This window comes from Melanerpes formicivorus, unplaced genomic scaffold (genome assembly GCF_026170545.1).
Source record: "Melanerpes formicivorus ecotype bairdi unplaced genomic scaffold, bMelFor1.0.p_v2 SCAF_12, whole genome shotgun sequence".
NCBI lineage: Eukaryota > Metazoa > Chordata > Aves > Piciformes > Picidae > Melanerpes > Melanerpes formicivorus.
In genome coordinates this window covers 15,045,400-15,069,419 of record NW_027142364.1, presented here as the reverse complement: position 1 = coordinate 15,069,419, position 24,020 = coordinate 15,045,400, and the positions used below count along the sequence as shown (strand labels likewise).

General features: G+C 44.7%; 1 protein-coding gene across 3 annotated transcripts in view; it reads right to left on the bottom strand.

Moving 5' to 3' along the window:
- PXYLP1 (2-phosphoxylose phosphatase 1) overlaps positions 1 to 24,020 on the bottom strand; it is an 83,248-nt gene that overhangs the window by 21,938 nt on the left and 37,290 nt on the right. For all 3 annotated transcript variants that reach the window (XM_068145473.1, XM_068145471.1, XM_068145472.1), the window contains exon 2: positions 21,046 to 21,177. In XM_068145473.1, the coding sequence (XP_068001574.1) occupies positions 21,046 to 21,124 (79 nt within the window). In that variant the 5' untranslated portion in view covers positions 21,125 to 21,177. The remainder of the gene's footprint in view (positions 1 to 21,045; positions 21,178 to 24,020) is intronic.

Genomic DNA, 24,020 nt, shown 5'->3' with positions numbered 1-24,020 from the left:
CACTTCTGTTTTCCCTTGTAGGTCCAACCAGCCCAAGAAGCAGCAGCAGCAGCACACGTAGCCACGTTAGTCTCCATTTTCTGACTAAACAGAGACCTGAAGTTTTCATCGTTTATAAACAGAAAGTTCTTTCAGCCCCATGCAAACATACTATTTAAAACAGTCACATGGTCATGAAGCCACAGCACAGAAATGGAAAAAGCCAAACCATCCCACAGTAGGTGACCTTATGCTGGTGAGTAAAAAATCAAGCGCGCATGTCAGCACAAATAGTTATTTATCCCTCTTCCACCTTTTTTTTTAATCCCTTCTCCATTCTGCTCCTAGCAGAACACTACCAAGGCTGTCTCATACAAAGAACACTCAGACCTCTGCAGTTCTGATGCTGAGCATAGATGTCTCCTCTAGTTGCTCTCCCCTCTTAAAAAAATGGAAGCTAGAAGAAGAGTGTAGGGGAAAACAACCAGGAATGCATCAAAACAGCTGAGATGGGGGAGAAAAATGAAGATGTGTGCAGCAAGACAAACTCAGGAAGAAGCAGAAAGGGCACACATGGGCTGAAGAGCATGTAGTAATGCACCAGGGAAGGTGCAGGCTGCCAGTGTGGCCATGAGGCAGCTCGGACTCAGCTGCTGCAGATGGCTCCACGCTTTCAGAATTTCTTACCCCAGTGCTGCTACCTGCTCTGAGCACCACTCCAAAGAAAACAAAAGAAAAAAGAAAGGGAAAAAAAAAAAAAAAAGTGAAGGGAGCTCTAGGGGTGGCAGGTACAGAAAGAATCACAGATCGGTGGCGGTTGGAAGAGACCTCCAGAAATTGTCTAGTGCAACCTGCCCGATAAAGCAGGGTCACCCAGGTCAGGTTGCCCAAGATCATTATCCAGGCAGGCTGGGAATCTCTCCAGAGGAGACTCCACAACCTCTCTGTGCAGCCTGCTCCAGTGTTCCAAAGAAGAATGTTGCAGGGCTAGGGATAAACACTTAAATTTAACCTAGAATAGCAACAACAAAAAGCTCTGCCTTGGCAAATCCCTGACAAGCTAAAGAAGGTTCCTTGGAGTGTGATTTCTCTACAATGCTTCAACCTAACAATAGCAAGTGTTTCCAGGTCACATAGGTACAGCTTGCAGTTAGGCAGTAGAGGTAGCCACTTCCCTTCTTATACTGTATACTTTAAAATGCCATCAAACCAGAGGTCTGAAAATGGATGACCCAAAGCACAAGTTCATAGACTTCATTACAGAAGACGTGAGCAGGAATTTCCAGCCTCACAGTATTCACTGAGCAGTCAAATGGAAGCAAACAGTCAATGGAGATTACAGGTCCCTTCCTCTGAGTTTCCCAGAGTTTGCAAACATCCAGCACTAGTGGTGAGACATGCCCAGACACACAAATCTATTTGATATACATCCCATTTCTGGGTTGCTGCTGCTGCTGTTCTTCCTTCTGTAAGAGAGATCACAGCAACTGAGAATTTTTATCAAGTCTGTTGACTTACAGCACAACCCTATTGCCAGTACCTCATGCTTCAAGTTCTAAGACTTTAAAAATATTCATGGAAAGTATTTAAAAGTGTAGTAATCACATAGCAGACACCATTGAATAAAAGCTGTTTTCAAGGAGTGCTTCCAACCAAAAGCTCTGCCAAGCACTTGCTATGGCAGCCTTGAATACATGTACCTCAGACTGCAGAAGCACAGATTTCAGCACTAGCCTTCACTACAGCGTATTCTGACACCAGAAGTTACAGCCCACTAGAATAGTTCTATTGATCCTATCAAGTAAACACAGACATCTCCCTCCCGACAGCAAAAATATCAATTACTCTGGGAGACGAGGAATGCAGCAGCAGACATGTGGAACAGAACATCACATTTTCAATTCTTACATATAAACCTGCCAACAGAAATTGATTGAATTCACAGAGTTGTTGTTTGGGGGTTTTTTTCCATGTTGATGCAGTGATCCTGGTAGGGTGAATTTCTGCACTACCTGGTTCAATGTTGGAAAAGCACTGCTTTTACAATTCTCTCTACAGCTACCTGAAGGGAGGTTGTAGACAGGCAGATGATGTTCTCTTCTCCCAGGCAGCCAGTACCAGAACAAGAGGACACAGTCTCAGGCTGTGCCAGGGGAGGTTTAGGCTGGATGTTAGGAAGAAGTTCTATACAGAGAGAGTGATTGCCCATTGGAATGGGCTGCCTGGGGAGGTGGTGGAGTCACCATCATTGGAGGTGTTCAGGAGGAGACTTGATGGGGTGCTTGGTGCCATGGGTTAGTTGTTTAGGTGGGTTGGATGCAATGATCTTGAAGGTCTCTTCCAACCTGGTCTATTCTATTCTATTCTTCAGTACTACATCTTCTGTTCCAAAGTGACAACACAGAGTTCTAGCTCCTTCCTTCTTTGTGATTTCATGCAGACAAGAGGTGGATTTCCCTTCTTTATCACTCTTTTAGATCTCAGCTACATCAACTCACTATTATTCATCTTAGAGTGAAGATAAAATGGACACACTTACTTCTTTGCCTGGTACATTTTCATTGGTAACCTGAGGAAAATGATTGGCCTAAGGCTGAGATGGACCTGTCTACTGGATATAAGAAATTTAAATAAAGGATGCCTAAATTTTTCTATTTTTCATTATTTTTTTCTCATTCTGTAAGTTTTGATTAATTTTTTTTGTTGTTATTGTTTGCTATGTTTTGCTTGCAATAACTTCTTGGTATGACAGGGCAAATCTTCCCCTAGAAGTCTGAGTCACTTTTAATTATTTAAATAAACATTCTGTCTCACTGTCTAAAGTCTAAGAAAAATAGTAGCAGGCCATTTACTGACAGAAAACAAATGCAGGAAAGGAAGGTGGTTGCAGATGTACCTCAGCTCATCTAATGGATGTCAGATGTGACTGAGGAGGAACACGTGTGAGCACTGAAGCGTTTTTAACACGTGTGGGTTTAGGAAACCCTCATTTACACTGGGCTATGAAGGGGAAAAGAACAAATCAAAGATTCCGTAATGTTCTCCTGCCATGCACCAGCTCAAATACAAGATCAGATAAATTTTAATTGGAAAAAAAAAAATAAGTCACACAATCATAGAACGTTTTGGGTTGGAAAGGACTTTTAAAAGTCATATAGACCAACCCCCTTGCAGTTAGCAGGGACATCTTCAAACAGAGCAGATTGCTCAGAGCCTCATCCAATCTCACCTTGAATGTTTCCACCACCTCTCTGGGCAACCTGTGACAGTGTTTCACCACCCTCAGCATACAAAATTTCTTCCTTATCTCTAATCTGAACATCCCACTTGAATTTAAAACTGTCACCCCTTTTTACATCACAACAGGCCCTGCAAAAAGTCTAACACCATCTTATAGCACCCGCCCCAAAAGGCTGCAATAACTTCACCCCAGAGCCTTCTCTTCTCCAGGATGAACAACTCCAACTTCTTCAGCCTGTCCTCAGAGAAAAGGTGTTCCAGCCCTCTGATCATTTTTGTGGCCTCCTCTGGATGTGCTCTAACAGGTCCATCACCTTCCATAGCTGGACAATGTACTCCACATGAGGGGTCACCAAAGCAGAGTGGCAAAATCCTCTTCCTCGAAAGGCTGGCCACAAAATTGAAGTCTATTCATATGCCTTTCACAATACAGTCTCTTCTTTCTGCCCACAACAGTCATCATATGATTGTAGCTGCAACTTTTAAGTACATCTTAACTGCACTAATCAAAATTGATGTAAATTTACTGCCTGAAATGCAACCAAAAGCTTATATTTCAGTCTGATGCTGAGTTTTCAGCCTTCTGCTTTACAGATTCCCCAAGTTTTCGACCCAAATTTCTCTCTCAACACTTCAGAACTACAATAAACCTGCTGCTGTTTTTTTACAGACTTGAACAGAACTTATAGTTTCATAGTTTCATAGTTTCATTCAGGGTTGGAAGGGACCACAAGGATCATCTAGTTCCAACCCCCCTGCCATGGGCAGGGACACCCCACACTAGATCAGGCTGGACAGAGCCTCATCCAGCCTGCTCTTAAACACCCCCAGGGACGGGGCCTCGACCACCTCCCTGGACAACCCATTCCAGGGCTTCACCACTCTCATGGTGAAGAACCTCCTCCTCACATCCAGCCTGAATCTCCCCACCTCCAGCTTCATTCCATTCCCCCTAGTCCTATCACTACCTGATATCCTGAGAAGTCCTTCCCCTGCCTTCCTGTAGGCCCCCTTCAGATACTGGAAGGCGACAATTAGGTCACCTCGGAGCCTTCTCTTCTGCAGACTGTACAGCCCCAACTCCTTCAGTCTGTCCTCATAGGAGAGGTACTCCAGCCCTCTGATCATCCTCGTGGCCCTTCTCTGGACACGTTCCAGCACCTCCACATCCCTCTTGTAATAGGGGCTCCAGAACTGGACACAGTACTCCAGGTGGGGTCTCACCAGGGCTGAGTAGAGGGGGAGGATCACCTCCCTCGACCTGCTAGCCACACTTCTCCTGATGCAGCCCAGGATCTGATTGGCTTTGCGGGCTGCAAGTGCACACTGAGAGCTCATGTTGAGCTTTTTGTCCACCAGCACCCCCAAGTCTCTCTCCTCAGGGCTATCCTCCAGCCAGTCACTGCCTAGCCTGTATTTGTGCCTGGGATTGCCTCGACCCAGATGCAGGACCCTGCACTTGCTCTTATTGAACTTCATGAGGTTGGCCTGTGCCCACCTCTCCAGCCTGTCAAGGTCCCTCTGGATGGCCTCCCTTCCCTCCAGCGTGTCTGCTGCACCACACAGCTTGGTGTCATCAGCAAACTTGCTGAGGGTGCACTCAATGCCACTGTCCATGTCCCCCACAAAGATGTTGAATAAGATAGGTCCCAGGACTGATCCCTGAGGGACTCCACTTGTCACTGGCCTCCACTGGGACATGGAGCCATTGACAGCCACTCTTTGGGTGCGGCCATCAAGCCAGTTCCTTATCCATCTAGTGGTCCACCCATCAAACCCATGTGTCACCAGTTTGGAGACCAGGATGTGGTGCGGGACAGTGTCGAAGGCTTTGCTCAGGTCCAGGTAAACAACATCAGTTGCTCGCCCCTCATCTATTAATTTTGTCACCTGCTCATAGAAGGCCACCAGGTTGGTCAGGCAGGATTTGCCCTTGGCAAAGCCATGCTGACTGTTCCCAATCACCTCTTCACTATTCTTTTGAGCGAGTAGTGACTCCAGGAGGATCTGTTCCATGATCTTTCCAGGCACAGAGGTGAGACTGACTGGCCTGTAGTTCCCTGGTTCCTCCTTCTTGCCCTTTTTGAAGATGGGGGCAATGTTTCCCCTTTTCCAGTCTGTGGGGACTTCACCAGACTGCCAGGACTTTTGAAATATAATAGAGAGGGGTTTAGCAACCTCATCTGCCAGTTCTCTCAGTACCCGTGGGTGTAACCCGTCGGGTCCCATGGACTTGAACACTTTCAGGTTCTTCAGATGATCACGAACCTGATCTGCACTTACAATGGGCAGTTCTTCCTCCCCGTCCCTGGCTTTGACTTCCATAACATCAGGAGTGTGGCTAGAGGCCCTTGCAGTGAAGACTGAGGTAAAGAAGTTATTAAGTACCTCAGCCTTTTCCTCATCACAGGTGACCATGTCACCATTTTCTTTTCTGAGGGGGCCCACACCTTCCCTAGTCTTCTTCTTCCCATTAATATACCTGTAAAAGTTCTTAGTATTCCCTTTAATCTCCCTGGCTAGATTCAACTCAAACTCTGCTTTGGCTTTCCTGACCAGGACTCTTGCTGCTCGGGCAGCTTCCTTGTATTCCCCCTGTTCTACCTGTCCTTCCCTCCACTTCCTGTAGAGTTTCCTTTTAAGTAATAGTGTGTCCAGTAGCTCCTTGCCCATCCAGGCAGGCCTCCTAGCATTCTTACCTGCTTTTCTCTTTGTTGGTACACAGAGCTCCTGGACACAGAGGAGGTGGTCCTTGAATACTGACCAGCTGTCCTGGGTCCCTCTTCCCTCCAGGGCTTTGTCCCATGACACTTTGGCTAGCAGATCCCTGAAGCGATCAAAATCTGCATGCCTAAAGTCTAGGGTCGTGATCTTGGAATACTTCCTCCTGATTGCCCTGAGGATGTTAAATTCAACTGCTTCATGGTCACTGCAGCCAAGGCCGTCTATGAGCCTCACATTGCTTACCAGCCCTTCCCTGTTGGTGAGAACAAGGTCCAGCATAGCACCATTTCTTGTTGGTTCCTCCACCATTTGGAGGAGGAAGTTGTCTTCTATGCAGTCCAGGAACATCCTGGATTGCTGGTGCCTTGCTGTGTTGTCCCTCCAGCAGATGTCCGGGTGGTTGAAATCACCCATGAGGACCAGGGCTTGTGACCTGGAAGCTGCTTCTATTTGCCTATGGAGGGCCTCATCTGCTTGGATCTGCTGGTCAGGTGGCCTGTAGGAGACCCCCACAGTAATATCTTCTTCCCCTGTCCTGCCTTTAATTTTGACCCATACACTCTCAACTAGCTTATCATCCCTCCCCAGTTGGAGCTCCACTGATTCCAACTGGCTATTGACATAGAGGGCAACACCTCCTCCTCTCCTTCCCTGCCTATCCTTCCTAAAGAGTTTATACCCATCTATGCCTACATCCCAGTCATGGGATTCATCCCACCAAGTTTCAGTAACAGCCACTATGTCGTGGCATCCCAGCAGCACAGTGGCACTTAACTCATCCTGTTTATTGCCCAAGCTGCACGCATTCGCATAGAAGCACTTCAGCTGGGCTGGCCCTGTCCTCCTCTTGTGCCAAATCCCCTCGGTTTCCACAGAATGTCCTGGTGGATCATTCGTGGCTTGCCTCAGGATAGCAAGTTGAGAGCCCTTACCAGCTCTCCTTCTCTCTACTGCTGGTGAGCTGCCCCTCTGTTTGTCACCAGCCAGCAGGAGACTATTAACCCCTTCCCCCTTCAAATCTAGTTTAAAGCCCTATCAATGAGCCCTGCCAATTCCTGCCCCAGGATTCTTATCCCACTCTGGGACAAGTGTGTCCCATGAGTTGTTTTCAGCTCAGGTGCCTTGAAAACCAATCCATGATTGTGGAACCCAAAGCCCTGTCGATGGCACCAGCCCCTGAGCCATGAATTGATCTGTCGGCCCTTCCTCAGTGTGTCCTCATCCATTGCTGACGTTAGAGGGATGGCAGAGAACACGACTTGAGCCCCTGATCCCTTTAGCATTTGCCCTAAGGTTCTGAAGTCTTTCTTAATAGATTGTGAGCCTCTCATTGTTACATCGTCACTGCCCACCTGAAAGACCAGCAGTGGGTAGTAGTCCGAAGGACTCACGAGGTTGGGAATTCTATCTACAACATCTTTTACTTGGGCACCAGGGAGGCAGCTGACCGCTCTATGAAATGGGTCTGGTCTGCATATTCGGCCCTCTGTTCCCCTCAGTAGGGAGTCTCCTATGACGATGACTTGCCCAGTCCCCTACCCCTTCCCACAAGTGGGTCAAGGCTTATTTGTCTGCCTGTTTTCTATAAGACAAGTTGAGAGCTGTAAAGCTTTTTCTCATCCTGGGGCCACTGCAAATGTAGCCTTTCGCTATAGCTTGCAGGTGTGACCCAGAACCTTGTTCCTTACCAGACTCAAGGGGAAAGGCCAGCTTGCCTTGTCCCAGCTTGCCTTGTCTGTGTGTTTATGTTCAAAACCAAACCGAACTACACACAACCAGCATGCATGGTAGCTCTACCAGGTTTGAACAACTCAGACCAGGATTTCTGAGCACAGATTTCTCATTTCCAGCTGCATTTGCTGCATGCCTTGCTCTTTTCCTGGGTTTTGGTGTTTTTTTCCACAGGGTCCCAATCTGACTTACACAAGGAAAATCAGCATTAAGAAAAATCTTTTGTGCACCAAAGCACAACATGGCAGACCTTGTAGTGTCATGGTTTTGAAGCCAAATTTAAATCAAACACATTAAAATATACAATGGGTGCTTTCATTTATTGAGTCCAGATGTAGCTCTGAGAAGAGCTTTATAGTTTTAGAGGTCCCCCCCATCGATTGTTTTTCAGCTGACAGTTCAGAAGGGCATATGGCACTGCTTAAATAGCTTCCAGGATTTTCAGCTTGACAGCAACAACACAGCAACGCCGAGTGCAAGTCTGAGCTTTTCCCAGTTTGAGAGAAGACAGCCATTGCCCACTTCTCCCAGAGGCAAAAAATTACTCTCTGCACTTAGTTCTATTTTCCTCTGTGCTGAAACTCTACATTATTTAACAAGGAAAAAAAAAATCTTTTTCCATCAATTAAATGCACTCCTTTTCTTCAATAAAATGTGTATGCACAATAAAGCTTTTCCTTACCAGCTTCTCCCTAAATGCCTCACTGTTTGGCTCTCCAGTAGATTTGAAAGGGATGGAGGAGGCTCCTGCTAGACATCTAGACAAGCAAACAGATTTCCTGCTCTATAAACAAGTGACAAGATGCAAAAAAAGCCTCACCACTGCTTATGATGAAGCAGTTATGTTGGTCCCTTGCCTACCACAGGCTTGTTAGGATTCACAAATAAGAAGTGTTACATAAACTGCACCATGATGCTATAAATGAAGTCCTTCCTATTGATGTATCTGCCTAACAGCCACATCTCATCAGGCTGTGAGATGACTTCAGTTATGTGAGTGTGACAGAGCACTGGGCCAGGCTAACGAGAGAGGTTGTGAGGTCTCTTTCTCCCTAGGGATTCCAAACTCGCCAGTTCTGGGTGACCCTGCTTTAGCACAGGGGGTTGGACTAGGTGATCTCCAGAGGTTTCCTCCACCCCCCATCACTCTGTGATATCAGGCTGCACCAGGGGAGATTTAGGTTGGATGTTAGGAAAAAGTTCTATACAGAGAGAGTGATTGCCCATTGGAATGGGCTGCCTGGGGAGGTGGTGGAGTCACCATCATTGGAGGTGTTCAGGAGGAGACTTGATGGGGTGCTTGGTGCCATGGGTTAGTTGTTTAGGTGGGTTGGACGCGATGATCTTGAAGGTCTCTTCCAACCTGGTTTATTATTATTATTATTGTCATCATCATCACCCTATCAGTGTCCTAAGGGCCACCAAGAGAAGGACTACTAGTGGCTGAGGACCAGACATACAAAGCTTAAGCATACAAAGATTAAGTAGTGTGTTTTATGGCCTGAAACCAGGGATTTTATAAATACAGTGGATCCAGCCATTGTTACTTATCTGGCATGATCTGTGAGCACTACAATAAGATTTTAAAGCTGTGTCCTGCTTCTGTCTACACAACTCAGCAACTGGTAAATGAACTAATCCAGCCAAACTGGCCTGGAACAGATTTTCTAAACAGCTTTTATCAGCTGTGTCCAGAAACTGTTGGCAAATCTTCCCATTTCCATAGTATTGTCTCCAAATGAAGGTCAGCATGAAAAGGTAGCTGCAGGACACAATAAAACAAATGCCACTGCCATAATTTGCAATGTGGTGACCTTTGTTTTTAGCTTTTGTCCTGTATATTTTTGGTATCTCACAAATACTGGAGTGGGAAGCTCTGCAGCAGTGATTACATCATGACTGAAAAGAGACACTTGGCAAATTTCACATGTGAATTGAACACAAACATAGAGGCCAACTACACTAAGTGTTCAACACAGTAGAAAAAACATGGCAAGAAGTATTTTCTCAGGAACATGGACTGAAAATCCCCTGGCTTCAGTGATCTATTCATCCATAGCAGCTGAGAATGATACAAAACCATGCCTCATACAGCAGAGCTCAAGACAATCCAACAGTTGCTCCCGTTCAGTTATCTAACAGTCTACAGCAAACACTTCACATTTTGGATGAGGACTCTGCTGCTGGAACATGCACACCCTCCTGTGCTTACTTCAAGGAATACACTAACACTTGCTTCTCAAATGGATATGAAAAGGAAATGTGTAAAATTGTTTTCCATCACTCCAGATTTCTTTTTTTTTTTTCCTTTTAACAGACTAAATAATAGAAACAGAGTCACCGAGAGCCTCAGGTGCATGTCATTGCCTCTTTTCCTTAGGACCGTCCTTAGCACCCCAAAACACTCAGAATGGCTTCTGAAATTCAAGTCAAAATAGCAATCAGACAACACATAGGTAAACCCAAAGAAACTAAAGGACTTAAAAGCAGACTTTTGCCCTGCTCACTGTATCTTTACAAGCGTTGTCCCTCTGGTTTCCAAACACCAAGCCAGCAGCTTTTTGAGCCACCACAAGTTCTGTACATCTGCTCACTGATGAAAGCATATTTCTGTCACCTCTTCACAGACCTGCTTTCTGCACTGCTCAGCACTATCTGTGTGCCTGGGTCAGGCACAATAATCTTTCTCCTCTCAAAGGACCACTACCCAGAGGGCAGGAAACCCCACCCTGTCGACGGCTCAGCCATAGCCTGAGCAAAGGCCCGGGACACAAACTGTTTAATATGTTAATGTCATCAGTCAGACACAATCCACAGACATCTGGCACTTCTCTACATCAGTGTCCTTCCAAGATAAAAAGCCTTACAAATTCAAATCAATATTTTAACTACTGCATTAAATTAGCACCTTTCTGTTTCACATCTAATCCCAACTGTTTTCTGTCCTCAAACTGACCTGCCTGGGGAAGTGATCTCAACACCATATGCCACTGCTTACCCAAGCCAAGCCAGCTCACTTGTTTGTCCTTGTCAATACCAGGGCACAGAAATCTGCCAGGCATTTGCTAGCAGCAACCCCCTAACCAATGTACTTAATACAGTACAGCCAGACAGATTTTTGTGCTGGGAATGACAGACGTAGTCATTAATCTCCAAAATTCAGAACAGTGTTCTCTGAATCATGGACATATTGGTACCTTTAGGACACCTGCCACAAGCCAGCTTGGAGGAAGATGGTCAATTTTATTTCCCGTCTTCATCCAGTATTAATGCACACAGTTGGCAAACCCAAAAATCACAGCATGTACCCAGCACTTCCTTCTCTTTTAAGCCAAGAATCTCATAAAAATCATAAAGGAAGATCACTTCCACTTTCAAAGACTCCATAATTCATGGCAGCAAGTCCACAAAAGCCTCAGTCTTTTAAATACAAACTACTTAGACCCCATCTCATTAACAAATAAACCACAATGCCATTTAGTGTGTGCAAGCATTGCTTTTCTCTCAGTGAATGAGCTTTCAAAATTCAAAAGGGAAGCAACTTCAGGAGCAGAGATTACTCTTACTCATAAAAAAAAAACCCAAACAAACAACAACAATACACTGCCTGCAGGCATTAAAATCTTCAAAATCAGTACAGCTTAAGAAACATTATTAATCACAGAGGATGCAGAAGCTCGAGAACACACAATACATTTGTCAAAAGTCTTCATAGTCAAATGCTGAGGCACTTTGGATCGAATAAGTCACTACCTCGTTTCAGCAAAGAAAGCCCAGCATGAGCACAGACAAAAGAACAGAACTGCCTGGAAGATAAATTGTAAGAGGAATTAAGAGGACTAAGAAGAAACGTGAACAATAACTATCTGGAAAATGTTAAGTATAACTGAAAAGGATACATATGGGAGAGGTAGCACATCCATAAAAACAATGGTTTTCAACTCAATTTGCAGAACACAGCAGAGATTGAGGCAGGCACAATGCACAACTCAGAAAAACAAACCTAGCATCAAACCTGAAGTTTCAGTAGTCCTCCATGCTTTCCTGAAGACTGCACAATAGGAACTCCAGTGCATTATCAGAGAATTACAGAACAGTCTGGGTTGGAAGGGACTTTGAATATCATCTAGTTCCAATCCCCCTGCCATGGGCAGCGACACCTTCCACTAGACCAGGCTGCTCAAAGCCCCATCCAGCCTGACCTCAAACACTTCCAGGGACGAGCCAGGTTGGAGGGCCTTTGAGCAATCTGATTGTACCCACTGATTTTAAGATAGTTTTCACAGTACTTTCCAGCTTAGACTCTGTGTCTGCACTCTGAACAAGGAAGGGAGATTTGGGTCAGGACATTCTGCTGATGAAGATGCAGAACACAAACCTCAAACAAAGGACAGCAAAGCATTAATGTATGATGAATCCATTAGCAAGTAATAGCTCAACTGTTTTTTTTCCTTCTCCTACTGAGAATATTTATTTTTCTCTTGTTATTTACTATCCATTCAATATCCAAACAATTGAGGACAGGCACACGCCCATGAGACTGTCCCTACAAGAAGTCATTGACCCTTTCACATGTTTTAAATCACTACAATTATTAAAAGACCAAAGGACACATTCCAACCCTTCGAAAGTTCCTTGCAGGTATTAGGACCAAAAATTGAGTCCAATTTTGAAAGAAATGTTAAAATGCTTATTTTTCAGCCTCGTTTCCCTCCCTCTATAATTTAACCCAACACTGCATGAAAGATTTGCAGTACACTAATAACTTGCTATTGGGTTTTGTGAAGCATTAGGCTTTATATACAGTAGCCTTCAACCATATGTTTTAACAACACTTACTCATCTCTGCTTACATACAGTTCAAGCATCATGTGTGAAGCCAAAACATGTATTTAAAGAAGACTCATGAAGTTCAGTAGCCTGCCAAGTATCTTCTACTGGTCAAATCCTGTCAGAAGCAGCTTACCCTGACCTATTCAGATGGGCAGAGTCCAGTGGCATGAGATTTAACACATCTAAGTGCCAGGTTCTGCACATTGTCCACAACAACCCCATGCAGTGCTACAGGCTGGGGTCAGAGTGGCTGGAGAGCAGCCAGGCAGAGAGGGACCTGGGGGTGCTGGTTGATGGTAGGATGAACATGACCCTGCAGTGTGCCCAGGTGGCCAGGAGGGTCAATGGCATCCTGGCCTGCATTAAGAACAGGGAGGTCATTCTGCCTCTGTACACTGCACTGGTTAGGCCACACCTCGAGTACTGTGTCCAGTTCTGGGCCCCTCAGTTTAGGAAGGAGGTTGACTTGCTGGAACGAGTCCAGAGAAGGGCAACAAAGTTGGTGAGGGGTTTGGAACACAAGCCCTATGAGGAGAGACTGAGGGAGCTGGGGCTGCTTAGCCTGGAGAGGAGGAGACTCAGGGGTGACCTTATTGCTCTCTACAACTACCTGAAGGTGGGTTGTAAACAGGCAGAGGTTGGTCTCTTCTCCCAGGCAGCCAGCACCAGAACAAGAGGACACAATCTCAGGCTGTGCCAGGGGAGGTTCAGGCTGGAGGTCAGGAGGAAGTTTTACACAGAGAGAGTGATTGCCCATTGGAATGGACTGCCCGGGGAGGTGGTGGAGTCGCCGTCACTGGAGGTGTTCAGGAGGAGACTTGACAGGGTGCTTGGTTGCATGGGTTAGTTGATTGGGTGGTGTTGGATGATAGGTTGGACGCGATGATCTTGAAGGTCTCTTCCAACCTGGTTTATTCTATTCTATATCGAAAGCACACATTTTTAAGTGATTGTTCTGGGTTTTGTGGGAGAAACTAAGACTGTCCTCTAGTAGCATTCTCAAGCATTCAATGTGTTTCCTCCCTCTTCAGGGGTTAGTTTCTGGACTGGCACATCATAACACCACTCTGAGAATCAAAGAGTAGTCACTTAAATCTCCAGTTACAACATTAAGAAGAAAATTTTCAACCAAAATCTGTGTATTTACAGCTAATTTTCTTCATTCACTAGTAAAATGTACACAGCCTTGGATATATTATTTGTGGATTGTTTCTCCCTTTAATCTTAAATTCAGATTAAATTAGTACTTTCAAGAAACCCAGAGAGACTTCTCATTAGAGGAAAATCTGCCATGGCTATGAGCTTGAAGGCAAAACTCAGGGAGGGAAGTATCTGGTCTCCTTTTAATTTTGTATGCTGGTAGGACATGTCAAAAACAAGTTCCCTGAATCAAGAACACTAAAGTTGTGGCTTTTAAAATACAGGCAGTTGTATAAATCAGCAAAATGCAACACTCTTTTTTCTTCCACTGAAGAGATACTATTAGAACATGAAACACCAGTAGTTACTGTGTGTTGGTAAGGAGCAGCAAGAGATGGTAAGGCATTCATCTTGGAAAGATGTCAGGGATTTGTATTCTGTCCAGAAACAACCAGCTTTTATTATATTTTCCTGAATACTTTGGGGGTTTTCCCTCCTTCTCCTTCACAAATTAAGTTCTGGAAAAATCCAGCTCATCCATTTTTCTCCACGTACTCCACATATCCCAGCTCCTCTCAGCACCTACCAGGCAGTCTTTGGGTGAGAGACTGTGGGTTCAGCTCACAACACCATTCTGGTTTGGGTGGAGATGGGGGACAGTGGCAGCTCTGCAGTGCCACAGCTACAAGTTAAGGAAGCACACAGAATGCTTTTAGGCAAGACCATCTTCAACTAGAGAAGGTTGCTCAGAGCCCCCTGCAATGTCACCTGGACCGGTTTCAGGGATGAGCATCTACCAACTCTCTGGGCAACCTGGGGCAGTATTTATTCCTTATATCTAGTCTGAATCTCCCCTCATTTTTACATCCTGCTTTGCAAATGGAAGGGCTGAACAGGGATGCTGCACCTCCTTGGCCTTCACTTCTGTTCCCACCTGTGACTCCTTACTCAACATCTGTCACTGGCTCACACTCCCCCAGAGCCTCCTCCCCAGACCATCCCAACAACCGCTGGGCTTTGGAGTGAGGAAATGAAGCGAGCAGCAGCAAGGACACCAAGCTCAGCCCCAAATGTTTCAAGTGCTGTTCTGGTACAGCTGTATTGGGTCACCAAGCAGGCTTGTGAACAGCATAATCACAGAAGAGGGGAGAGGGTTATTAAAGCAAAGAGGGTTTTAATAGAGGGGTTGGGCTGCAACACAGCAATCACCTCCTACAGGCAACACCCTGGCAGGGCTGCACACAGCTCTTGCTCTCCATGTGAAATAGGAACTGCCTGCAGCACTGAAGCCAATAAAATAAAACTCAAATGCTTTTCCTTGTGGAGAATCCCGATTTCTGTTTCCTATGACTCATCTGCAAAAATCAAAACCTCCAGTGCTACACAAGATGACAGAAGTAGAGGGAAATTATTACTGAAAAAGCAAAATGTCATCTCTAGACGTGTTGAAATGCCAACACCTAAGCCTTAACCATCAAGGCAGAGAAAGTAATTAAAAGGGGAAAAAAAAAACCACCCTCCCTTCACTTTATATGTGAATCACAGAATGGTGAGGGTTGGAAGGGACCTCAGGAGATCATCTAGTTCAACACCCCTGCCAAAGCAGGGTCATCCAAAGCAGCTTGCCAAGGACCAGTGTCCAGTAAAATCTGGTATGTCTCCAGAGAAGGAGCCTCCACAACCTCTCTGGGCAGACTGTTCCAGTACTCTAGCACCCTCACAAGAAGGAACACTTTTCCTTCTGTGTAGGTGGAGTTTCATGTGTTCCTGCTTGTGCTCACTGTCCCTTGTCTTGGCATCGGACACCACTGAAAAGTTTCTGGCCCCACCCTCTCACTTCTTGTCCTTTAGATATCTATCAGCATTGATAAGATTCCCTCTCAATCTTCTCTTCTCCAGGCTGAACAATCCCAGGTCTTTCAGCCTCTCCTCATCAGAGAGATGCTCCAACCAGCACCCACCCAGGGTAGCAGAGGTGTCACCCTAAAAAGCACTGGCAGATACCAAAATTCAGACAAAATGTGAGACACTGACCAAACATTCAAAGCTTTTAGAGAAAACAACTTCAAACCATTTGCTTCATATGCAGGATCTGCCTGAGAGCCAGGACTTCTCAGTTCTGCAAGTGCCCGAGACAAGCAGGCTCTAAAGGAAAGGTTCTTATCTATAAGAGAGTTAAATATTGAGGTGAAAGAGCTGCTTTCCCACTATAGTTTTAATCCTCTTCTGCTAAGTGTTTCTTCTAGTAAACAGAAATAAAGTAAAAAATAGAACTAAAACAAACAAGTGGCATTTACTTGGTTGAAAAAATATTTACATGAATTCAATGAAAAAATAAACATCCACGGCCAAGTAAACCTTAGGGATTATACATGGTGTCTTAACCACTAACTCAGACAGTTCCCTTCCATTTGGTTTGTTCAAGGTAGCTTCAAAGATAAATAGTTGAGGCATCCTGAGGAAACCCATTTCCAGGCTTCCACAGGCAGTCACAGCTGTTCTAAGGTATTGGAATCTCTGTGCTTGCCCAGTAATTGGGTTCTCCTACAGGACACCAATTTTAAGGGGATAAAAGCAAGCAGCTCTTCAGGCATACTTGCAACCTCCTGTTCCCAAGCTGACCTACCTGGGCTAACAAACCTAATTAACATTGACAGGGACCTAAATTATACCTTTTCTCCTCAGCATGAAGCTACAGGACCATAGCCAGATTCTGACACACCCCTTATAACACACTTGGATCTAGCTGTGCTGCCATTCACCATCCCTGTGCTACAGAACTCCCCAACCACTGCATTTGCAATCCCTTTGGCACTTTATACAGCACAGAGTAGGAAGGAATACCCCAACCACTGCAACCTTTTTCTCTGACAAGAAAAGTATCCCAGCCTGCATTTGCACAGAAGTAAATTGTCAAGCTTCACCCATTGCAGATATTTACAGAGACAAAAATACAGCCTAGCACAGGTCGTTCTTCCATACTGATCTTTTTTTTCTGACAAAGCAAAATTCTGAAGTATTTTAAAGATAAAAACAAAATAATTTCATTTTCAAACAGTCTGACTGAAAAGTCCATCAAAACCAGTTCTGCCCCTGTACACTGCACTGGTTAAGCCGCACCTCGAGTACTGTGTCCAGTTCTGGGCCCTTCAGTTTAGGAAGGATGTTGACTTGCTGGAACGAGTCCAGAGAAGAGCAACAAAGTTGGTGAGGGGTTTGGAACACAAGCCCAATGAGGAGAGGCTGAGGGAGCTGGGGTTGGTCAGCCTGGAGAAGAGGAGACTCAGGAGTGACCTTATCACTCTCTACAACTACCTGAAGGGAGGTTGTAGACAGGCAGATGATGGTCTCTTCTCCCAGGCACCCAGTACCAGAACAAGAGGACACAGTCTCAGGCTGCACCAGGGGAGGTTCAGATTGGATGTTAGGAAGAAGTTCTATACAGAAAGAGTGATTGCCCATTGGAATGGGCTGCCCAAGGAGGTGGTGGAGTCACCGTCATTGGAGGCGTTCAGGAGGAGACTTGATGGGGTGCTTGGTGCCATGGGTTAGCTGTTTAGGTGGGTTGGATTGGTTAATGGGTTGGATGCGATGATCTTGAAGGTCTCTTCCAACCTGGTTTGGTTTATTCTATTCTAAGCTTTTCTCTTCAATACTGAAGTTTTAAATCATTTTAGAACCATGACCATTTACTAAAACAATGAGGGGAGGAAAGTAAAACCATGTGTGGAGTGAGAAATACTATGAGAAAAATATTTCCCTCCTCTTTTCCACAGATCTGGCCCCAGACATGAAACAAGGGTAACAAAGACAAATCTCAGTAGAGCTTTAAGCTGCCAGTCGTATTTGGTTTGGAAGTCAAGCTGTCACCCCGCCCAAAGGGTTTCCCCGAATAAAAACTCTCATCACTATGATTACCCACCAGAGTCATCACAGTCTGCTTTCAGTCAGCAGTGGAACATATTGGGTGTTTTAGCTTTTAAAACTGCCATTTTTCTATACTATTTAAAAATCAAAACACGTACAAAACCGGGAGGCATTTGCCACTGAGGAGTTTGCCTCTTCTGCTGATCTGTTCCAGGTTTCACACTGTATGATTTATTTACAGCCAAACTCAACTTGAGAACACACGTTAAAACCAATTGGGAACTATAATTTGGGGAAAACTGAAAATTTACAGCTATCTTGGGAACAGTCAGCATGGCTTTGCCAAGGGCAAATCCTGCCTGACCAACCTGGTTGCCTTCTATGAGCAGGTGACAAAATTAAGAGATGAGGGGCGAGCAACTGATGTCATTTACCTGGACCTGAGCAAAGCCTTCGACACTGTCCCACACCACATCCTGGTCTCCAAACTGGTGACACATGGGTTTGATGGGTGACCACTAGATGGATAAGGAACTGGCTTGATGGCCGCACCCAAAGAGTGGCTGTCAATGGCTCCATGTCCCAGTGGAGGCCAGTGACAAGCGGAGTCCCTCAGGGATCAGTCCTGGGACCTGTCTTATTCAACATCTTTGTGGGGGACATGGACAGTGGCATTGAGTGCACCCTCAGCAAGTTTGCTGATGACACCAAGCTGTGTGGTGCAGCAGACACGCTGGAGGGAAGGGAGGCCATCCAGAGGGACCTTGACAAGCTGGAGAGGTGGGCACAAGCCAACCTCATGAGGTTCAACAAGACCAAGTGCAGGGTCCTGCATCTGGGTCGAGGCAATCCCAGGCACAAATACAGGCTGGGCAGTGACTGCTGGAAAGCAGCACTGAGGAGAGAGACTTGGGGGTGCTGGTGGACAAAAAGCTCAACATGAGCTCTCAGTGTGCACTTGCAGCCCGCAAAGCCAATCAGATCCTGGGCTGCATCAGGAGAAGTGTGGCTAGCAGGTCGAAGGAGGTGATCTTCCCCCTCTACTCAGCCCTGGTGAGACCCCACCTGGAGTACTGTGTCCAGTTCTGGAGCCCCTATTACAAGAGGGATGTGAAGGTGCTGGAGCGTGTCCAGAGAAGGGCCACAAGGATGATCAGAGGGCTGGAGCACCTCTCCTATGAGGACAGACTGAAGGAGTTGGGGCTGTTCAGTCTGCAGAAGAGAAGGCTCCGAGGTGACCTAATTGTGGCCTTCCAGTATCTGAAGGGGGCCTACAGGAATGCTGGGGAAGGACTTCTCAGGATATCAGGTAGTGATAGGACTAGGGGGAATGGAATGAAGCTGGAGGTGGGGAGATTCAGGGTAGATGTGAGGAGGAGGTTCTTCACCATGAGAGTGGTGAAGCACTGGAATGGGTTGTCCAGGGAGGTGGTTGAGGCCCCGTCCCTGGAGGTGTTTAAGACCAGGCTGGCTGAGGTTCTGGCCAGCCTGATCTAGTGTGGGGTGTCCCTGCCCATGGCAGGGGGGTTGGAACTAGATGATCCTTGTGGTCCCTTCCAACCCTGAATGATACTATGATACTATGATCTTTTATCTGAAAGCAGCTCATCAAGCATTTGTAGACTCTCTAACTCAATTTTGCAGGTAGCACATTGCCTTGTGGTTGGAGGAGAAAAACTGGTTTTGGCTTAACAAAATTTTGGTTTGGTTTTTAAATTCTCAAAACTTTAGCTAGTTTCTATAATAGTTTTAACTGGTGATAGAAGGAGATCATTGCTTTGGAAATGGTCTTTGGTCTGAGTTTGAAACAGTCTCTACAAGCTGAAGCAGGGAGAAGTTTAAATATCAGGCTACGTCTATAGCAAACTATTTGCTTCCTGCCACCCTGTATTGCAGTTCTTGCTATGTAAAGCTTGCTGTACATATTTTGGTATTGGCACTAAGCTTCATGATGGCTGCTTGCTGGAGCCTAAGTGCTTTTTAAAGCACCCCTCACACATCTTTCTCCTGGAATCCCTCCTGCAAAAGTGTTATCTTCTAATTAAGTGGAAAGCAACTTCCTCTTGCAATGAAATGTGATTCATTTTCCTATATGCCCACCTCTTCATCTCTAAATAAAGCTTTCCGCCTGTACACAATTCATGACCAAACATATAATGCCAAGGCTGGAGTCATAAAGAGCCTAATGAGCAAAACAAGCTGCAATCAGACCCACTGGCATGTACCCACAGGAGGCTGAAAAAGCAATTGCTGTTTATTTTATACTATGCAAAAAACCGCACAGACCAGAAGGATCACGCTCTTACATTAAACCATGATGCAAGACAACAAAGAATCATAGAATGGTTTAGGGTGAAGGGACCTTAAAGATAATCTAGTTCCATGCTCCCTGACATGAGCAGGGACACATCCCACTAGATGTGTCCCACTAGACACATCCCACATCCACAGCTTCTCTGGGCAATCTGTTCCAGTGCCTCGCCACACTCACGGGGAGGAATTTCCTCCTGATGTCTAATCTAAATCTGACTTCCAGTTTGAAGTCATTACCACTCACCCGGTTACTTTGTAAAACAGAGTCACTCAGGAGCTACCCTGGAGGCCCCATTCAAATACTGAAGGCCACAATGAGGTCTCCTGGGAGCCTTCTCCAGTCCGAACAATCTCAACTCACTCATCCTGTCTTCATAGGAGAGGTGCTCCAGCCCTCGGATCATCTTCGTGGCCTCCTCTGGTCCCACCCAAACATTTCCATGTCTCTCGTATGTTGAGGGCTCCAGAACTGAGCTGCTGTCATACACTTTGTGTTTTCCCTGACATTCTAACAGCAACTAATAGCATCAGCACGTATCAGCTTTAAAAACAACTCACTTTATCATCTCACAAATGTTATCATCCATGAGCCAGGTGATGAGCTGTCATATAGCACAATGCTAATTTGCCAACAGACAATAACCTGAATCCAGCACCACTTTCCTGTGCAGTTATCAGTGAATGACAGCCCTCTGGACTGACTCATGATAAAGTGATCTGAAGAACAACATAACTTATCTTTTCTTAAAGAAACCAGCCACTTATGATGAGCCAATTCAACTATTTAAAGTTTCCTAACATGAGGGTACAACCAGGGAGAAGTTCCAACACTCAACCCTCTCACAGCAGTTCTCTCAATCCCAGGCAGTCTGATGCAATGTGAAATAGGAATTGCAGCAGTTTTGACTCAGATGTATTTTGTCTGCTTTCATGGAAGGATTTAACCACATTCAGTTCCTTAATTGCAGTATAAAATGAAGTGTGGTGGGTTTTTTTTCTGAGATAGCCCGAATTCAAATGTCTCTGGAGTGCAGGGTTCCTACATGGCACACAAAATTGGTTTTATTCCGACATTTATTTTCCTATTTTTGAAAACAAAACCAAACCCCCCAAATATTTAACTCTAGAAAGAATGTCTGAGCAACTCATTAAGCACAGCCAATTCTAAATACACCTATAGACCGCTACATATAGAAAAGCAAAGGGGAGGACACTTACAGAATTGTAGACTGAGGCTCAGAAAGGCTAACAAGGCTGCCAAAGCCAGCAAGATCAGAAAGCGGTTTCGGAAAAGCATTATTATTTGTTCTGCTTCCTCTTCATGGTTTCATCTTCATATCTCAATAGTGCCTGCAAACAACAAAACCTTGGTGAATATACTTCAGATGTGGCAGCTCTAGCACAGAAAACTAAAAGGTCCTTTTGACAATGTAATTTATTTAAAGGTAAAAATGTGCAACAATTCAAACTGGCAGCAACACTATCAATAAATTGTCTTCACTCTACTGATGAGAGAAACTCTATTTCCATAAGCAAATTAAGAAATAAATAAATAAAAATGGCCATTTCCCTTAAAATTAAGCTTTTTTTTTTCCTTCTGCTTATATGGGGTTAATGCTCATGTCATAACATGGTCGACAGTTCATTAACAAAAGCCTCTTGTTCCTGTGCAAAGCAAACTGTAACAAGAACATTATTACTTAAGGGCTCTCAAGAGCAATTTGGTAAATCATCCCTAGAAAACAAAATAATCCCATGACACATTTAATCAGTCCACACACACACTTTTAAATGCAGGTTAAAAGTTGGTTTCTCTACCTAGTGGCCCTTTTACTGATGAAAGGCAAGAAAAATTTATCAATGTCATTGTGCAGAGAATGGAAAAGTACTCTGTCTTAAGATTAACACCTGGAATAGTTCTGTGTAACAATAGTTTTAGGCAACTGTTTTGATGAGGATCAGAACAGTATTTTTAAATCAACAATATTTAATTTTTTAAAAAAGAAAGACAAAAAAAAAAATACCCCAGCCCTCTCCTGGAAATACCCAAACAAGCAGCACAATCAGTCAAAACCACACTTTTCCTTGTAGAATTACTTCCCGAGGCCTGTGAAATCGCCGACGTGCCCTGTTTTCACAGATGTCCATTTTCCACTGGAAAACAGCTCTGTGTAGGGGATGGGTGGCAGGGGGGTGAGGGGCTTGCTTTCACACACATTCTCTTTTTCAAAACACCCAGCTGCTGTTAGATGCCAAGAGATGCCTTTTCCTAGTGCTGACAGCATGTTGCAGGAAATTGGTAAATCTTGAAAAGAATCTTCTGAGATTCCCAGGTCCTTTGAACTTCGTTCTGTTTATGATGCACATCCAAAACATCCACAGAAAATAACCTTTTCCCCACCACCCCCACCATTTTCTTTTGCCCCAGCACTTATTTGCTCCCCAGAAGTGAGCTCTCTTGCTTCCTTCCTGCTTGTGAGAATGAAAAGGCTTACGTAGGCACGTAATTAACATGTATTTATCATAACTCTTCTGTACTGCAAAAAATATCCATCTTTTCCTAGATTTTAATCTCTGTCCCTGAGAACTGATCAGCCATGTAAAAATCTCAGTCTCAAAATTCTGATTTTTCTCTTCCCCAATTAATTGTCTCATTAGTATTAAAAAATGGCTCATGAATCACTGCACATATTTTATCTATTGTGGTCGGTCATCAGAAGAGTTGTGGGATCTACAAGTTGGAAAGACCCAGAGCATTAAGCGTTGATATTCCAGAAACTAAGGCAGTGGGACCTACAGTAAGTGAAAGGAATTATGCATGTGTGTTTTGCAAGACTGAGGTCTTTCCATCTGATTTTACTTGGAGACTTACCTTTACAGCTGCTGGAGACAGTGGGGAAAATGGAAAGAACTAGCAATGCTGAGAAGCAAGAAACCAGAGCTAGTACAGCATTCTTCCAAAGTGCCAATAGCACCGTAAATGGCATGTGCAGGAAGTAATAAAGTTAAGAAAAAAGAAGAGAAACAGAAGGGATGGTTTGAACAGTCTCAGTGCCACAAAATCATAGCTCATCCTGGAACATCTTAGAGAAGGATGCTGAAACTAAACTGAACGAAACTACTGAAACCAAACAAAGCTGAAGGGCAGAAAGTAGAAGGATTAGTGTATACAAAACATTATAGAGAGAGAATAAGGCAGTTCAACCAGACAGATGGAAGAACAGAAGGGAAACCACAGGAAAAAGCAAAATTAGACTTAGCAGGCAGGAGAAGGTAAAAATCTATTAAAACACTCCTGGGAACAAGAGGTCTTGAGCATAATCTACACTCATTAATACTACTGCTGCATTAAAAAGTTACCACAATAAAGGGAAAAGGGCAAGACTGGAAAACAGGAGCTTATACACACCTCAGATCAGCAAAATGTTTCAGGAAAAAAGCTTCATTCATCTTAAACCTTAACTGCAAGCTCTGAAGTTGAAAAACATTCAGTTTAAAATGCAACATTCAAGAAATTATAAAGAAGGTGGGAAGATTTTTCTTTTAAATATACTTTGGCCTGTTAGTAAAAAAGTTGCACGTTATGACAAATAGAACCAGCTCCTGTTGAGTAGCTGTAAAATAAAAGCCTGTCAATACAATCTGTCACCAGCTCCTACTTCCTATCAAGCTACTGGCAATCAGGTGACGGTATGCAAGATGGGAGTGCTGCAGCTTCTGCTCCTGTATTGGCACATCAGAGACTCCCACGGAGAAGGGCAGGTAGCCAGCACTTATTCAGTGCAGGCAATACAATAACCATTGTGAGCACTCATTGAAGTGAGTACTTGTACACTAAAGAAGATAAAATTAAGGCAGGGTGGGGCTGGAAGTAAGCTAACCAACCTCATCTCCCCACAACATTATTCTTACATGGATCACAAAAAACCCACAGCAAAACACATTTTGGATCTTCAGAATATGCTACCACGTTGCAAGAGGTTGCAGCCTTGCAGAGCACCTGCTGCTAACCTGACATTTAGAGAACACTGATCTTTATCTATGTACACTGCCCAGAGGCCAGGGTGCAGCTCATGTCCCAGCCTCACCATCTTCACGCTGTAAACTCTCGATACTCAAAGGTCAGACACCACCACCTCACTGGTCTCCAGGTACAGGCCTTGGCTCATTGCCTCAGAGGAAAGCAAGTAGTT